Source organism: Channa argus, chromosome 5 (assembly GCF_033026475.1).
Source record: "Channa argus isolate prfri chromosome 5, Channa argus male v1.0, whole genome shotgun sequence".
In the NCBI taxonomy this organism is placed as follows: domain Eukaryota; kingdom Metazoa; phylum Chordata; class Actinopteri; order Anabantiformes; family Channidae; genus Channa; species Channa argus.
This window is the reverse complement of record NC_090201.1, coordinates 21,646,438-21,663,278: the sequence shown is the minus strand read 5'-3', so window position 1 is coordinate 21,663,278 and position 16,841 is coordinate 21,646,438. Positions and strand designations below refer to the sequence as shown.

The 16,841-nt window shown below is 37.6% G+C and overlaps 3 protein-coding genes across 5 annotated transcripts; 2 read left to right on the top strand and 1 right to left on the bottom strand.

The window, feature by feature from the left end:
* Positions 1-2,289: 2,289 nt before the first annotated feature.
* LOC137128077 (adenosine receptor A1) lies at positions 2,290-6,463 on the top strand. 3 transcript variants are annotated; one of them, XR_010914508.1, is made up of 3 exons: positions 2,290-2,980; positions 3,556-5,565; positions 5,715-6,463. XR_010914508.1 is itself a non-coding variant. In XM_067505765.1 (2 exons), exons 1-2 carry the CDS (start codon positions 2,625-2,627, stop codon positions 4,190-4,192), a joined length of 993 nt encoding a protein of 330 aa, XP_067361866.1. In that variant the 5' UTR covers positions 2,290-2,624; the 3' UTR covers positions 4,193-6,463. The 3 variants fall into 3 exon arrangements, 1 of the variants encoding a protein (XP_067361866.1); XR_010914507.1 differs by having other exon boundaries at positions 5,688-6,463; XM_067505765.1 differs by having other exon boundaries at positions 3,556-6,463.
* Positions 6,464-7,589: 1,126 nt separating this feature from the next.
* Positions 7,590-9,622, top strand: rplp2 (ribosomal protein, large P2). The gene is made up of 5 exons (XM_067505766.1): positions 7,590-7,743; positions 8,826-8,949; positions 9,042-9,090; positions 9,169-9,267; positions 9,502-9,622. The coding sequence occupies exons 2-5, from the start codon at positions 8,827-8,829 to the stop codon at positions 9,576-9,578; spliced, it is 348 nt and encodes a 115-aa protein (XP_067361867.1). The 5' UTR covers positions 7,590-7,743; position 8,826; the 3' UTR covers positions 9,579-9,622.
* A 2,062-nt stretch (positions 9,623-11,684) lies between these two features.
* LOC137128111 (apoptosis facilitator Bcl-2-like protein 14) lies at positions 11,685-15,252 on the bottom strand. The gene is made up of 6 exons (XM_067505834.1): positions 15,091-15,252; positions 13,862-14,478; positions 13,577-13,678; positions 13,248-13,309; positions 12,309-12,569; positions 11,685-12,186 (listed from the first exon to the last, which is right to left on the bottom strand). Exons 2-6 carry the CDS (start codon positions 14,466-14,468, stop codon positions 12,148-12,150), a joined length of 1,071 nt encoding a protein of 356 aa, XP_067361935.1. The 5' UTR covers positions 14,469-14,478; positions 15,091-15,252; the 3' UTR covers positions 11,685-12,147.
* Between the last annotated feature and the right edge of the window lie 1,589 nt (positions 15,253-16,841).

Below are 16,841 nucleotides of genomic sequence, written 5' to 3'. Positions count from 1 at the left end.
TGGTACAAGATAACTAGCCATCACCATAACCATTCTTACACCTGAGTAATGTGTTCTTAACGAAAAGTCAGTAATGTTTATAGGCTGAGAAAGTTAAATAAACTTAAAGACAAGAAACTTATGCTAAGTTTGGTTACACTTAGCGTTAGCTAATTTTATGAACTTTTATAAACTAACATGGTTGAAATTACGTTAACATTTCCAACGCCATTTCCATTCACTGTCAGTTTATGTCAGTCAGTAAGAATGAGTATAACTAGCTGTAAAACATAACCAGTCACATAAATGACCCACACGACAGATTTAATACAAGACATGTTTTGAATAATATGCTGCATATTCATTACAGCAACTATGTGTTCCTTATTTATGAACAAATAGTACATCCTCTACATTAAATATGTAATATTTAAAGACAGATTTTTAAATAACTTGTATTTTTATGCCAGATGCACTTCCTTCCTTCAGATGTTGAATCCCGCCTTGAATCACCTTTTCCAGATGTTGGATCTGTGGTCCTATTTAGGCCATCTATCATACCTCCTGGCCTTAGGGAGAGGTGATGGTGTTGGCCAAGATAAAGATGCAGCGTCCTGAAACGAACACTAATAGATAGCACACTTAACTCTGAAAAGTGTTGCAAGTTTCGTGGGATGTCGAGGAAATGTTGCTGGTGTGATGAAAGGGCATGAATGCAATTTGCAAAGCAATTTTTATTTCACACCATAATAAGGCAACACCATTTCCACATAGACTTCCTCATAGCAGCTACAGAAGGCTTTTGACCTTATGCAGATTTTCAAGTTTTGCAGCCAGTCATTATTTCTATCCATAGTAAATACAGATTTGAAATATCATATTGCTGCATAATAACTGCCTTTTTGTGAATGGAAGATGTAAGGATGAACAGAGGAGTAGCCATGTGTCGTTGTTGCACAGTTTTTTCTTTTGCATAAATGTTAATGTACCAGGTTAACTGATAAGGGTCAGTCCCTAAAAATAATCACTATCATAGAGGGATTTGATCCACACATGTACAGTAATATTCAAAGTAACTCCCTTCTTATCAATGGTTAATTGAAGCCGGTAATTGATACTTCATTGTCTCATAATCCCTGTAGCGCAGGCACGCCCGGATCCCTGCAAGACCATAATCAAATCAGCTTCTCCTGCTTATACAGTAAATAATGATGTGTTGTGTGTCTTCTGCAGAGGAATATCAGTGGGAATATAACTAGGGAATAACTGTATGCATTTGGTTATTTCCTATTATATTGACCAAATTAAGACTTATGTTTGTATAGTATCAGAAATTTAATTGGCTAAGATACTAACAGCTTCTCAGTAAGAACTACTGGGTCAACAAATCAAATTAATTGTTAAAAACCACTACCACATGGGAGAATTGTAGCTTACTGATTTGATCCAAGAAAATAAGAAAAAAAGTTTTACTCAGATGGACTGAAAAATATAAGTGCTACAAATTAAGGGGTTCAATGTACCAATACTGTATACTTTTTACATTTACAGTGTTTGCATGTATAGCAGTGATAATGCACATATTGTACACTCCAACTTGCGCTTATTATGATATGTGGGTTGACAAAGACCCAATAAAAGTGACTGAGTGTCGGCTGATGAACACTTTAATGTGTAAGAAAGAAACTGGGATCATAGTGTCCCTCACAACATCCTGAGTCATTGCTCTCAATAACCAGACTGAATTTATTCACAGGCAGATTAAATCTGCTACCATAAGCAAGTGAAGACCATCTGAGTGATTGCTTGCTCAGTGATGCTTACTGCCAAACTCTTTTCATCCTTGGATGGACAATTAAATTAAGCTTTTGTTAGTAATTAAACATTTGGCACTGATTCCTATACCTACAGTTTACAGATATCAAGTCCCAGATGTGCACAGAACAAAATAAAGAATAAGTCATACAATGGTAAAAATGTGTACCATAAACAAACATAACAGGACAATTTCTATAGCTATGACATGATTTATTTAATGGATGGGTAATATTCAATACATACAAACAATACAGTACTGTTTGCCTATCCTCACATAAGGGCTTTTTTTGTCACCCTTTTCTGCCATTGCACTTGCACATGTAATGAGATAAAATATGATTTAATGCATATCCATCTTCAGTTGAGAGCTTACCACTCTATTAAAACACATTCTGCCAACTATTAGATAAATACCACAGTCCCACTCAAAAACCACACACACAAAAAAGAACACTCAGTGTGAGCAAAAGTACTGCTGCAAGGTTCTGCAGAGAGTCCCTCCCCTCGATTTTATGACTCTGTTTTACTGGACTAGAACGTAAAAGAGAGAGAGAGAGAGATGGTAAGGATGCAGAGTGTTGATGCACTGGGACTGCAAGGAGCTTGGACAACATGCTGAGGATTTTTCATTCGCCATCCTTTCATGAGCTCAAGGGACACTCGTTTTGTAAATGTGGGTTTGGATTACCTTTTTTCAATTTGAAAACTTACATGATGGATATTTCTATAATGAAGCAAATACTAAAGTGGAGACCAGAAGTTTCAGAAATTCATTTAAACTTTATTACAATCTAAACAAAGGCAAGCAAGATTTGTAAATAGTGAAAATGTCTTCTTCCCCTGGTATCAAGCTTCAGGAGCATGTGGACATGGTGTACATTTCCATTGAGACAGCTATTGCCCTGGCCTCTGTGGTAGGAAATGTACTGGTGGTGTTGGTGGTATGTGTGAACCGGACTCTCCGCAATACCACCTTCAGCTTCATCGTATCTCTGGCAGTGGCTGACATTGCTGTGGGAGTTTTGGTCATCCCTCTGGCGATTGTCATCAGTCTAGGATTAAAAACCCAGTTTTACACCTGCCTCTTCCTTTCATGCCTACTGTTGATCATCACCCAAAGCTCCATCCTTTCGCTGCTGGCTATTGCCATTGATAGATATTTGCGAGTGAAGATCCCAACCAGGTGAGGAACTGCTGTTAAACCACGTGGTTACACTTTGCATTGTGGTATTTTGTTATAAGTCAATATAACACTGTGAAAGAAAGGAAAGATTGGTTCAGGAAGAATATCTTGTTTGGTTGAAGCTGTAATGAAACGGTCTAGAAAAGTGTCACAGTCGTATCAGTTTAGGAATTACTAGTATGTTTGTAGTTATAGTACAAATAATCTGTGATCTTACGTTTTTATTGTTTTAAGTATCAGAGAGCTGAGAGCTTCTGAGAGTCTATCAGGAGGAGGTTCTAATCATGATGTCTGACATGGTAGCATATATATTGTGTCCTGGTTTAAGGCAAATTAATGGGCTGCCATCAAGGCTTTTAAAGAAATTAAAATGTCTCTGTCTACCCATATAATTGACATAGGCAGAGTTTGTTTAGGGGTTTGGCAGTCACCCATCATCAGTTTGATCTTGATGTCCACAGCTAGCACTGATTTCTATGGAATGAGCTACGGGTTTTTTCAAAGAATACTGTCATTTTATGGTTGTATGCATATGGGTGATTGCAATTATTTCTTCATTTCTTCTTCAACATCAGGTACGATACCATAGTGACCCAGAGGAGGGCATATATTGCAGTTTGTTTGTGCTGGATCCTCTCCTTCCTCACTGGACTGGTTCCAATGGTCGGCTGGAATAACCTTGATGCCCATGGAAACCTAAGCAGTTCGAATGAGATCATCTGCAAATTCACCACTGTCATAAGGCTGGACTACATGGTGTACTTCAATTTCTTTGGCTTGGTGGTGGTACCACTCATCATAATGATCACTCTGTATTTGGAGATCTTTAGGGTGATCAGGCAGCAGCTTAACCGGCGCGCTGAAGCCACTTGTGATGGAGCCAGGTACTATCGGAAGGAGCTGAGGCTGGCCAAATCACTCTCCTTGGTGCTCTTTCTCTTTGCTGTGTGCTGGCTGCCGATACACGTCATAAACTGCATTAATTTCTTCTGCCCAGAGTGTTACATACCCAAGTTAGTCACATATGTGGGGATTTTTATGTCCCATGTGAACTCAGCTCTCAATCCTATGGTTTACGCGTTCAGGATAAAGCAGTTCCGTGTCACACTGATACAGATCACTCATCGTTGCATGTTATGTAAACTGGCACAGCCCAACCCTTGCACCACCAGCACACCGGCCCTGAAAGAGAAAGTGGATGTAAACTTGTAACCAGGGCTGTAGTTTTCCTGTATACAGGACATTGCCTTCAGTGTGATGGTCACTAATAACATATTTGGTATATTATAAAATCCCAAGAGTAACAATGAAGCACTTCAATTATTCTCAGAAGAATTTCATTTCTGATAAATTTGCTATTGTTTGACACATGTCTGAAGAAACTAAGCCAGCAATCAATGAAAAAATTTAATTTTACTCACTGCTTTCTTAATTATTAAAATAATAAAATAATGAAATTACACGTTTAAAGTTTAATACATATATTCAACATAAGCATGCATACATTCTTCCATAAATATGCTAAGCTTTCATTTGTCATTTTACTTTCATCAGACTGGACCCCATAAAAACAATTCTATTACAGTTAATGCATATTTGACCATTTTACATATAAATCGCGTTATTAAACACTTTCAAAGTGGGACAACAACATTATAGCATATTTTTTGCACAAATATTTCCTAAACCCATTCTGATAATGTGGTCAACATTACTTTTGCTTAATATCCATTTACACTAAACCTTTCTTCACTGACCTTTGATTAGACATCATTACATTCTATGGCATCACAGTTGTGAAGCCATGGGATTCCCATCACATGACTATCTAGGCTTAAGTCTTACTCGTTAAAATGTTTGAAGAGATTTTTAGCTAAGGTCTGTCATTATTTGGCCTCGTCCCACTTTAGTAGTTCACTAAAAGTGAAATGAAAATACTTCCTGGAATGCCAATTTACAATAAAGCCAATAACTCAAATGCCACAAAACTCTGGCAACGTCAAAGCAACAAAGCAACCATTTGTCTTTATCATAGTATGCAGGCCCCTTTTCAGCTAATTCAGCTGCTATGAGTCTTACTGTATTTTATGCGTTATGGCAGACTGTTGAAAAGGCTCTAAAGTACTTGAGTAAGTTAACAGAACATTACACTGCAGTAATTTATTCTGTCTCTGCAGCTAAAGTACTCCAAGTTCTTTTTTGTTTCCAATATGCTATTATTTAACTCAGTTGATGTAAATCCCGTGGAATCATTCTAGAAGAACATGCTGTTATCTGACATCCTCACCCTCTATTTGTCTGTCCCTTTCCAACAAACAAACCAGTACGTATTTTACCATCTGTCCCCTTCATCCTTGTTGAGGGATTTGAAACTGCTGACTGTGGTCTAATCCCCAGCCATCATCTTAGTGAGGTAGGTGCTGCATAACCAACCTGGCATTTACTGCCTTCACACCACATGCTCCTGTGTCCAGTGGCCCACCTGAATCCTAAAAGGGGAAACTGTGTGGATGTGGAGACAAAAAGCCAAGAATTGTTGTTTTCTTTGTGCATCTTATCTTCATCTCAAAAGAATCTTCTTTGAGGTAAGACCCTTCATGTTCATTCTAAAACAGCTGCAACAAAGATCTGTGAAGCTATGTAAGAAACATACTGTGCTTTAGTGTCCAAAAGCAATTGCATTAAATTTATCATTTAAAATTCTCAGGTGACTGAAATAACCTTTAACCTGCAGCACTAGACCACAAAATATGGCTGACACAGATGGAGCTGATGGTGGCCCAGACCTGGAAGCCCCAGAAGAAGAGCTGGATGAAGAACAGGAAGCCTTGCTATACTTCAGTAAACACAGTGAAACACAACAAGCACTTTCTTGGGAGCAGTGGACCTTCAGAGAGAAGGCAAACTACTATATAGATCGCATCTTCCTCGGGTTCTTGTTGATTTTCTTCTTCATGCTGCTGGGAGAATTTGGCTTTAAAATGTGGCATGTGGCAAACGTGAAGAATATTGCTGAGTTTTTGTCAGATTCTGTGGTTTTTCTGTTGGATTGGCTCTTCACCCAGGAAAGGCAGGAAGAACTGGTTGAACTGTAACTTGATAATAGAACTACTGTTAATACATTTAATAAATGCAACACTGACGGGATCATGTATCATTGGCTTCTTTGTTTTCTACATTTTAGGCACTTGGGGCCAGTACAGAATCCATTTATGGGTACATTTAGCGATAAAGTAATGTAATATTGATTTCTGGATTTTATAATGTGTGCAATTAACTGAGTCATTCATGCTCTACGTTGTGCTACATACAATGTTGGTAGCACAACAAGCAGAAGGCGGGATTCTGGTTGTTGTGTTCTCTTTGTGCATTTGTATGGCCTTAACACATTCTGCTCAGGCAACAGCTTTACTCAATTTTAGAGGAAGATCACACTTTTCCATATAAAACATGCAACATATTCAACCCTGCAGTAAATCATACAAAATTGCAACTAAGAAATATTATTAAAATAGATTATGCTATATTATTTATTGTCATTTTTATTGGATATTAGAAAACAGGGAAAAAAAATCCTAATCACGGTTTCCTGGGAACCAGAATAAGGTCATATGTCATGTGGCTGAAAACTCAAAAAAACATTCAGCTTAGGGTAAAATACATAATAAAACAAAACAAAAAACAAGAAAATTTTACATTTGAACAGGTGAAAACAGACATTTAGTTTGAAACATGAAATGTGAATTAATTATCAGAATTATTGTCAAGAATAATCTCTTGATTATCATTCCAGCAATTGTTGCATTAAAAAATTGGATAAATGTGACAGATGTCTTTAGTTTATTAATTTTAACAAAAACCACTGTAAACCCCTTTTATAAAATAGGAGAAAAACAAACAAACAAAAACTATACCCGGTCCTTAGCACAACAGAACTGAGTGGCCCACAATTAATTTACCTGGCTTGCGATGTTACCAACATAAAGTTAGGTGCAAAGCTTTGCATCCTGTTTTTTTGAATTGTCAAAAAAGCGAAAAACAAAGATTTTTTCCTTAACATAATATTTAATGCAGAGGGTGATAGGTTTTGCACCAAACGTAAACTTTTTTAATATACCTTTCTTGACCAATTTGTTAACTTTAAGTGTGTCCCTTTACACTAAAATGGAATTAACGAGAATGTAATTAAGTAAGTAAGTAAGTAAAATTTATTTATATAGCACCTTTCACAGATAAAATCACAAAGCGCTTTACAAAATGTAAAAAATAAAAATATTAGAGACAATAAAACTTCAAATATAAATTAAAACACAACTACCACAAGGATGCAACCATAAGAGCCAAGTCAGCTAAAAGATGTAAACCCTAAACTTCACATAATAGTAATTTACATTCAGCTAGAGTGTATAAAACAGTTAGTGAATGTAAAATAGTATAACAATAATATCTATTAAATAGTAAAAAGTTCCCATAAGTTGCATTCCCCCGTTGATAAATTAACAAAAAATAAATGAATTTCTGATAAACAAAAAACCACAACAATTATACTAGTTGAACGAATAATAAAATATTTCTGATTCTGAGGCATGAAATAGTTGTATCATGGGCGCTATTCTCTACACGGAACTGATGACGTGTTGACTGACATCAAAATAGACCAATGAAATCGAGGCACTCACATCTTCTCTAACTTCCAGTGGCATCCTTTCCTTCTTCCGGATTCTGTAGCGTGACCAACGTTTCGTGTCTATTTAGACTTAAAAGTAAGTCAGATTTTCAGTACATTACACCGTGTGTATAGCTATTAGTTGATGTCTTACAAGGTTTGCAAATCCAGACATTTTTCCCAGGATTCCTTATGATTACTGAGAAGTGCGGAGTTACTGGAGGAAAAGCTACTGTCAGAAATGGTGGACAGACAAACACTTGCGTGGACGCCATGCTGCCTCTGTCAGCTGCCGTTATATTAACTGACATAGTTATACTATAACTACTGTGGTATAACATCTGAAGAGTGGCTAAACGTGTATAACGACACTAACTAACCTGCATTTGGATTCCCTTCTACCGATCTGTCTAATTTCGGTGTAATAGAGTTCGCGCAACAAAAGCTAACGTTGGCTAAAGCTAATAAAAACAATAATTCAACGCCAGCAAAGTTAAGCTAACGTCAAGCCGACGTCCCCCCCCCCAAAAAAATAAGTTTGGATAATGGATAGATTTAGGGACGAAGATCAGCTTACATATTGGAAAGAAATGTGAATATGACAGGAGACTGTTTCAAAAAACTGAACATGCTAAGCTAATTTGCTTATTGTATAATAACTTCAATTTACAATTTAACTACAATATTTTAATCCGTTAACGTTACGGTTTTGAGATTTTTCCACTGTTTCACATGTACGTCGGATAGTTATATCTGAATGACGGTTATACTACAGTTATATTACGCAATCTGAAATAATTGGGTATGAAATCATGACGTTACTGGCCACTTTCATTGATGTTACCATAATTAGAACGGTGTTACTATGTTGCTATTTTTCTGCATCTTAAAGGCCAGACCATTAAATGAGAAAGCAATTAACAGAATAACTGATAAAACAATGGAGTCCAACAGCTAACAAGGATGAGTTAGTATCTAGCAATTATTTTACAATTGATTAATCTGTGTGTTTGTCTTTGACATTGTTGGACCACTGAAAAATGCCTGTAATTTCCCTCAGTTCTAACACTGTGTTTGCTTTGCTTGTTCAACTCAATAGTCAATCTAAAATTCAGTTTTCTTTGATGGATGTAGACGGAAATTATTAGGCCTAACTTGGTCACTTCTCTGTTAATACAGAATGCGTTACGTGGCCGCTTACCTCCTGGCTGTGCTTGGTGGAAACACCAGCCCCTCTGCAAAAGACATCAAGGCCATCTTGGGCAGTGTGGGCATTGAGGCCGATGATGTACGCTTAAACAAGGTATGGCATTTAACCGTCTACTATACAGTTCAAATTGTTTTGCACTGAAGATTTTGTTTGGTCCAAGTTAAATGTTACATTTCTTTTCTAAGGTCATTAGTGAGTTGAATGGAAAAGACATCAATGAAGTCATGAACTCAGGTAAAGGCGCTTCTATAAACACACAAAGAGATTAAGACGTCAAAGATGGAAGACTTACGTTTCTTTTTCTCTCCATAGGCCTCTCTAAGTTGGCCTCCGTACCAGCAGGTGGTGCTGTAGCGGCTCCTGCTGCTGCTGCTGCTGGGGCCGCTGTAGCTGGGGCTGCACCTGCTGCTGGTATGTATATACCACGCATTATTATCTTAAATTATTAAAGCAATGTTAACAGTCTGTCGGATAACTTCATCTTTTTAAATTGCATTATAGTAGTATTTCATATTATGTGTCATATTGACATTCAACACCATGATGCCTTCTCAAAGGAATCTGTTGTTCAATTCAACTACTTTGAACATCAGTGCTGTTAAATTTTATAATGCTGACATCTGTCTGTTGCACTCTCATTTCCAGCGGAAGAGAAAAAGGAAGAGAAAAAAGAGGAATCAGAAGAGTCGGACGAAGACATGGGCTTTGGACTCTTTGATTAATCTGTTTTCTCTGTTTTTAAAAAGCAATAAAAATGTAAAAGGTTTACATGAATCATATTGTGGTTTTTTCTTGTTTTTAAATAACTCTTGCAAATTCTGACTGTCCCCAGGTAATTACTCCCAAAGAAATTGCCATAAATTGTTCTAGGCATAAATTGTTTGGCTTGCAGGTATTGCGGCTAAAATTAGTCAAGGCTGGACAAGCCATCATCATTAGGCAATTCAGACACACATGAGGTCAGTCTGCAGCTGTTGGTTAAGATATGTGAAACCACAAATGGGCTCAAAGGGAGAAGCAAAGACCCAAACACAAAGATAGCGACACCACCAACAATCAAAACAGGATTAGAACTTGTTCACTATAATTTTTAGTTTGGGTTTCATGAAGTTAACCAATTTTTGTTTTTGTTTTTTTAAGTGTGGCTGACATTGGTTTGTGAATAGTAAAACAAACTTCTTATTTTAAGTAATGAGCATAAAAGGAACATGATCTAGATTTTTCCACAATTACAAAAATGTCATTTGGCACAACACCTTTTGCGGTCAGACATTTTACAGATTTAACAATATTCCAGCCATGCCAATATTTAAAAGTAGATATTACGAGCATTAAATATTTTAGGTCAGGTCATTGATATTCAGTTGTGGGATTTTACCGATTAGCAATCAACACAACCTTCTGTGAGGTGTCTGGTGGTTTCATTGTTGTGGCAGATCAGTGTAACTACTTATGCGCCTCAACGTTCTCACAGTAAAACGTTTGGTTTGACAGGTAGGTGAAACCTGCTCAAAAATGGCTTCTGTCCAAAAGCCGAGGTCTGTCATTGTACATGGAGGGAAGCACAGTGTAACGTGTCACTAATGGCAATTATGCCAGTGCTTTCCCTGATGTGAGCCAAGACTCAGACATAATAGAGGCTTACGTCACTGTAATTCTTTTAGGCCCGTCATAACAGAAATGTGAGTCACCTGTTACTTCACAATTCATCTTCTTAAATATTTATTAATCTTTGATTTCATGGAAGCACCCAAACACTATCAGTTAGGTAACACTAGGAAGTAATGTGATTTACCTGTCTTCCCACACATCGCGATTTGTTTTTACCCAAGTCACCTGACTTTCTGTCAAAACACTGAGCAAGTTGAGCTTTAGGTATGAATAGACGTCACAATGTACACGAAAGCTCAATATAAAGTCCATGTGACACAAGGACTGCTGCATTCACCAAGCACTTATCTTTTTTTTTATCTGGTGTACAGCGTGTGCGTGCATGTGTTGCATAGCAATGAGCTGTTGCAAATCCCTTGCGAGCCCATTTGTTCTGGCCTGTTCAGGTGTTCCCGTTAGTGCAAAAGGTCCATGAACCACGTTCAGAAATGACAGACATTTCACCTTATAATTACCCAGCACCATGTATGTGTGCTGTTTGTCTGCTAACAATGTCTATGATCTTCTTCTGTACACGTTGGTAATGCAGTGAAAGCTTTTTTTTTTTTTCACATTCTCGTGTGTACATTATTTATTACAACACATTCAACTGATCAGCCCAGTGTTTACTATGTCATGGTTATCTCACGTAGTTTTTGCGGGAATATGCCTTTTAAAAAAATACACAATGCCTTGGTCTCACCGAACCAGAGAGGGTTTCTCTTTTGACTGCGTGTTTAGAAGCCCAGTAATATAATATTGGAAATTTACTAGAAAAGCTGACTAGAAGAAAAGTTAGAGCAAATGAACACAATTTAGTCTTTTCTCCAGTGTTCAACCCCAGGCTGAGAAACACTAATGGAGTTTCTTACATAGAGCCAGACACTAGCATTACCATTCCCCAAACAAGTCCAACGAACTACATATCAGCCTGCAGCTGTTGACATTACTCTTTCTGTCAGAAGAGGAGGTGGATGAGTGGATTTCTTGGAAAAACCTATCCAGGCTTGTTGACAGCTGATAGTGTGACGCCATTAGGGTGACTCCTCTTAGCAAACCTTGCTCTTGCGTTGCTTTATTAACTGCAGGTGAATGTTAATCAAGATTTAAGTTGATAATTTCAGAATAGTTTTACAATTACAAAACAATACATGTTTAAAAATGTAATTATTTTATTTACAATGTAATATGAATGCCAGCATTCATAATAACAAACATAACAATCACGTCACAGTTTAGAGGTGCTTTAAACAATAAAAGCTATTGAAAATGCTCTTTAGTATGATTACAAATCACTGATTGAGTGATGGATTTGTCAAAAGAGCATCCTATTTATAGTGTTGCTAGTAGAACCAGCCATTTGTAGTTCTAAAATATTGCTGCATGCTACAGAAGTGGCTTTTTATCTTCCGTGTGAAGATCAACTTTTCCCCAAACAATTTGGTGCAATAGAATTACATAAGTATTCCAATGTAAAATATAATAATAATTTAAATGACAATGAAACCATTCTGTGTCTAGTGCAAAATAGCAAAAAAAAAAAAAAAAAAAGAGGGCCGCAAAAGGGAACTTGTGCATGCAGTACACTCATAACCTCAGATAAAAGTTGCACCAGTGCTTCTGCTTTCACACAGCTATGTCTCAGTCCTCATTATCTGACCACGGATGATCTGTACATGCCTGCAAAAGATAACCCAAGAGATTACAATCAAAAGATGTGGTCATTTTTTGGGGAGCATAGAGCTGTGCATATATTTCTAACATTGTGGTGTTTCTCTCGGGTTTTCTCTCCCGGTTCTTACCTGTTTGTACTCGAATCTGTCCTGTAGGTAACGGTGTCCCAGGCCAGTAATGTGGCCTACATTCTGTTTGGAGAGCCCGGCTATCCTGGCTGTAAAGTCAAGCATAAAGGCCAGTTTGACTAACTCAGGGGCTGTGGGTAGGACAGTGACAGGTTTATGGGTCGGCGATCCTTCTTTCACCAGATAAGCATCAGCCATCTTCTGGAAGGAAGTGTACGACATCTGCTGGAAGAAGTTGTTCAGGGTGGGGTTATCTTTCACCTGAGGAATAAGGAGAAAAAGGCAGTCAGTAACCACAGTATACTTAGACCTACCAGGGACTGAATAGCTTATACAAATTTATAGTAACAGCTAAACTACAGAACAACCATATGTCAAATGCAGTTTGAAATCCAGCAGCATTTTCCCTTGAAACATGAGTCTCAGTCAACTAACTGACTAATCGTTGTAGTCCTACACACTTCCACAAAAATCCACTGTATAAATAAAAGAGCAACACATTAAACAGTCACAGGACTCACACGTGTTTTGCAACAGCAGCACTGCTAACTTATCTCTCAACCTATGTGTCTCTTATCTGCACGGTTGTCACTGATGCAAAACTTTCTAGAGCTCATCAAGATGTTTCCCAGGAAACAGAAAATATTAACTTGTGCAGTTGTAAAGAGCAACAGGAGACGACATGATTCTGTACCATAAAAATAATAAAGTACCATTATAAAAGATTATCTATGATATAAGGCCTTACCATGACTCTTTAAAAGCCATTGGTACATTGAGCTACATAAAACTAAAGAAAGCCTGTTAAACTGTCCACTTTCTTGTTAAATACTGTAAACATTAGCCCTAACCTTGACCTTCATAAAGAATAACAAGTAGGAAACTACCCTTTACTTTAAGCAACTCATCATTTAACCCAAAACAGCAATGAATACCAACCTGGATGTCTATGATGTCACCCTGCTCCTTTGTCAGAGCAATTAGTCTGTTGATTACTTCCTCTGAGGAAAAAAGGGAGGAAAAAAGTCAGATAAACATCGACTTGTGATACCAGAATCTGTTTTTTTAGTAGTTACAGGATCAAATCAAAATGTCGACGTGAATAATGTGTAACATACATAAATGCACATTAAATACAGGCTAAAGACACAGGATCATGATGCATTCTAATTTTGATTCCTCAAAATTTCTGTTATGAAATTGTTTTCAGACTGCCGTGCAACTGACAGATTCACACTTTATGAACCGAAAGAGAAACCTTTTCTTACCGTCTGATAAAGGCTGAACTTCCTCTTTTTCTTTGACCTCATGGACAATTTTTTCCAGTTCCTCTGACATCTTCTCATAGTACGAATATGTTGGTTCCACAGCTGCAAGCCATATATTTTAGTGAGTATATTTTTCAAACGCATAAAGTAGTATTTTTTACAACAGCAGTATAACTCAGATTTCTGGGTTTGATTTTGACTGCATCAAAACAATATTATAACAATATTTCATTAATAATTATTTAATTTTGATATACTTCAGTTTAGTTCAATCCTCACACTTACCTTCAACTCCTGTGATGTCTGCAGAGGTGATAACTGGTTTGTTTGCTTTTATCAGAGGAAGATGCTTTTTAGAAAACCTTCTTTTTATGGACTTTCTTCTCAGTGACTTCTTCTTCTGTAAAGTGACTGGATTTGTAGGCAGGCAGGTCGTCACAGCATCAGAGATGTCATCTTCTTCAAATGTTTCGGGCATTTCTGAGGGACTGTCCCGCTCTTCATCTTTGTCGTCATTGGCCTTGCGGGAGAAAATGCCCAAAAAACTTTTCCAAAAGGAGGGTTTCTTGTTCTTCTTTGGCTTTTTGGAGGCTTTCTCAGATTCAGTGCGATCCGTCTCATGCTGGACTTTGGGAGGTTTGGCCTCAAAAGCCGTAGCAATTCCTTCGTCGCTTAATGCATCATCCAAGTGAAGGGAAGGGTCGCTGGAATGTCGTCTGAACTTTTTTGACACCCACTTTTCTTTCTTCTCAGCTCGTTTGTTCCCCAGTGTCCCATCGTTTAGGCTGAGGCTGCGCTTGACATACACCTCCAGCAGGCGAGCAGTGTCTCTGTGAGGCACTAAAATCACATGGCCACTATTAGGCCTTTGTTTTGCTGTCTGTGTTTCCATGGTTGGATGGCTAAGAAAAATAAGAAAACATCACACACACAATCGGTTATTAAACTGTTTTACAATGGTCTTTTTGTCGGGAGTGTTTACAATTGTGATGACTGTGTCAGTCAATTTCATGACAAAACTGCTTAGAAAAGCCAAGCAGCTTTTATTGCTTTATCTGTTACAAAAACTGAATATGAATAAGGAACTGAATATCTTTGAGTCAACAACAACACAAAATCTGACTTGGTAATGATTAAATGAGAACAATGGCATTAAAATAACATTAGTAATGCAAGTCAGTTAAATACCATTTCAGAAAAATATTTACATTTAAGCATAAATAATCTGATTCGAAATTTGAATTTGATCATTTGTGGCTTGTGGCCCCACCGGTGGGTTTTCGAGCTGATAACATGCACCTTAAAACACTTTCAAACAGTAGCACCAACACAGAACAACATTAAATAGAGAACCAGTACTAGATGAGGTTGTCGTGATGAGACTCACCGCGACTCTGTCACCGCTGAACTTAACCGAAGACTCGGTTAAGTCACCGAACGCGTCGCTGTCTCTATCTGTCTGCAGTTTGACTCTGACAGTTTTATCGCTCAGTTTTAGCGTTTTATCTTCATACCTGCACACAAACTCCACCCTACACTCATGCCGACTCAACTTGGCGCCCCGTTTCAGCACCTGCGCCCTCCCTCCGCCATATTTCCAGAGTCCGAGTAGGCGGAGAAGGCACGAATCAAAAGTCTTCCTGGTTTCGGTACCCGAGGACGTCAGCTGTTTACAGTTTCACCGTCGCTCTCGTTGCTGCCGTGAATTCCCCCATTGACGATGGGCCTGGCCACGTTTAACAGGAACCCGACGCAGGACCGTTTCCTTTCAGGGACCGGGGTTTTCAGGAAACCGAGTTAACTCTGTGCGTGAAGTCTTAGATCATGCGCAGTGTTGTCGCCTATTAGCCACTTTATTAGGTACACCTGTACAATCCCATGCAACAGAATATTACAGTGTTATATTGTCTCAGTTTTAAATTTGAAACTGTCAGAAAGGTGATAATACTACTCTCTGTTTATTATTGAGGTCACAGTGGGTGGTGGATTCAAACTAGCACATGATATTAAGAGGTGCTTCTAATGTTTTGGGCCTGTCATTCATTTCAAATTGGGTGGGCAAAAAAGTACAAGCACCTCTTATTACAATGCACTCCAGCAAGACTCCAGCACCCACCGTGACCTCAAAAACACTTTAAAATTCTGATTCAGATAAGTATAAATATAATATATATATATAAATAAAATAAAATCAACAATACTGAATCAAATCCACAGTTAGTTTAAGCAGTAATATAACATTATAGCTTTCATGAAAGTAGGAAGTCAACACATACATAGGATGCATTGCAAAGAGACTGGAAACCATTTAAATGCATATTAGCAATATAAAATGCTGGGAGACATGATAGTTTTATGTATTTGTCAAGACCATTGGTGGCAGAGAAAAGGCAACAATGTGTTGATTAAATGTTTTTTATTTTGAAATTCAAGGCTGTTGGACACTTAATAATAACACTAATGGTAGCAATAAAAAGAATATTATAGCTGCAATTATTTATGTACCCTTATCTATGCAACTTTGATTTATCAAAATACCCACTTATTAGTTTCCGTTGATTAGTTCATCGTTTTTGCTCTAAATAAAGGTTGCTTTTGTAGCTTATAACACATGCTATAGAAATTGTTTCCTATTAAAAGCAAAGAGGTTAAAGGCTTTGAATAGAGCTTTGGGTTTTCTCCAGATCATTAGATTAACCTAAATCAATCATCATAGTGTTTGTCTGGTTAATCATTTACAACACCCAATACACCAGCGAGCTGACTAGGATCTTATGACCACGCCTCAAACAGTTTCCCAATCTCTACATTTTCCCTTGCAGATAACGGACATGAATGATTTAGGACGGGTGAGACAGAGTCTAAAGTCTGAAGTTTTTACAATCATTGTCATTACAGGTGCATATTTCCATGTCAGCTTATTTTCATGACTAGTGGATCTATGAGCAACCACTTATCTGTTTACTGGAAACATGAGACATTTTCTGAAACCTAAAGCAGCATTGCTTGGTATGGTAACTGTCCACTAGGGAAACAGGTTTTAGAGCAGCTTCCTTTGTTTGCCCTTTCTTGTCTTTTGAAACTAAAGCAGCTGTTTGAGCCTTTTTAGTGACCTTGTGGTTGTAATTGGTCAAATACTGTACTGTATGTCTTCATTACATTAGTGATCATTTTGCGGTTATGAGGGAAATCGGCTTTAAAGTGACTCCTATGGTGCATAACACATCAAAATCATCTAAATCGAATCATCATATTTACTCTCCAA

What these genes read in the sequence shown, in the direction of transcription:
- LOC137128077 (XM_067505765.1), top strand. Translation starts at nt 2,625, where the DNA reads ATGTCTTCTTCCCCTGGTATCAAGCTTCAGGAGCATGTGGACATGGTG. An exon ending in CGAGTGAAGATCCCAACCAG is followed by an intron (nt 2,981 to 3,555) that starts GTGAGGAACTGC and finishes CTTCAACATCAG; the next exon opens with GTACGATACCATAGTGACCC.
- rplp2 (XM_067505766.1), top strand. Translation starts at nt 8,827, where the DNA reads ATGCGTTACGTGGCCGCTTACCTCCTGGCTGTGCTTGGTGGAAACACC. An exon ending in ATGATGTACGCTTAAACAAG is followed by an intron (nt 8,950 to 9,041) that starts GTATGGCATTTA and finishes TTCTTTTCTAAG; the next exon opens with GTCATTAGTGAGTTGAATGG. An exon ending in CAATGAAGTCATGAACTCAG is followed by an intron (nt 9,091 to 9,168) that starts GTAAAGGCGCTT and finishes TTCTCTCCATAG; the next exon opens with GCCTCTCTAAGTTGGCCTCC.
- LOC137128111 (XM_067505834.1), bottom strand. Translation starts at nt 14,468, where the DNA reads ATGGAAACACAGACAGCAAAACAAAGGCCTAATAGTGGCCATGTGATT. An exon ending in AGACATCACAGGAGTTGAAG is followed by an intron (nt 13,679 to 13,861) that starts GTAAGTGTGAGG and finishes TATGGCTTGCAG; the next exon opens with CTGTGGAACCAACATATTCG. An exon ending in AGTTCAGCCTTTATCAGACG is followed by an intron (nt 13,310 to 13,576) that starts GTAAGAAAAGGT and finishes TTTTTTCCTCAG; the next exon opens with AGGAAGTAATCAACAGACTA.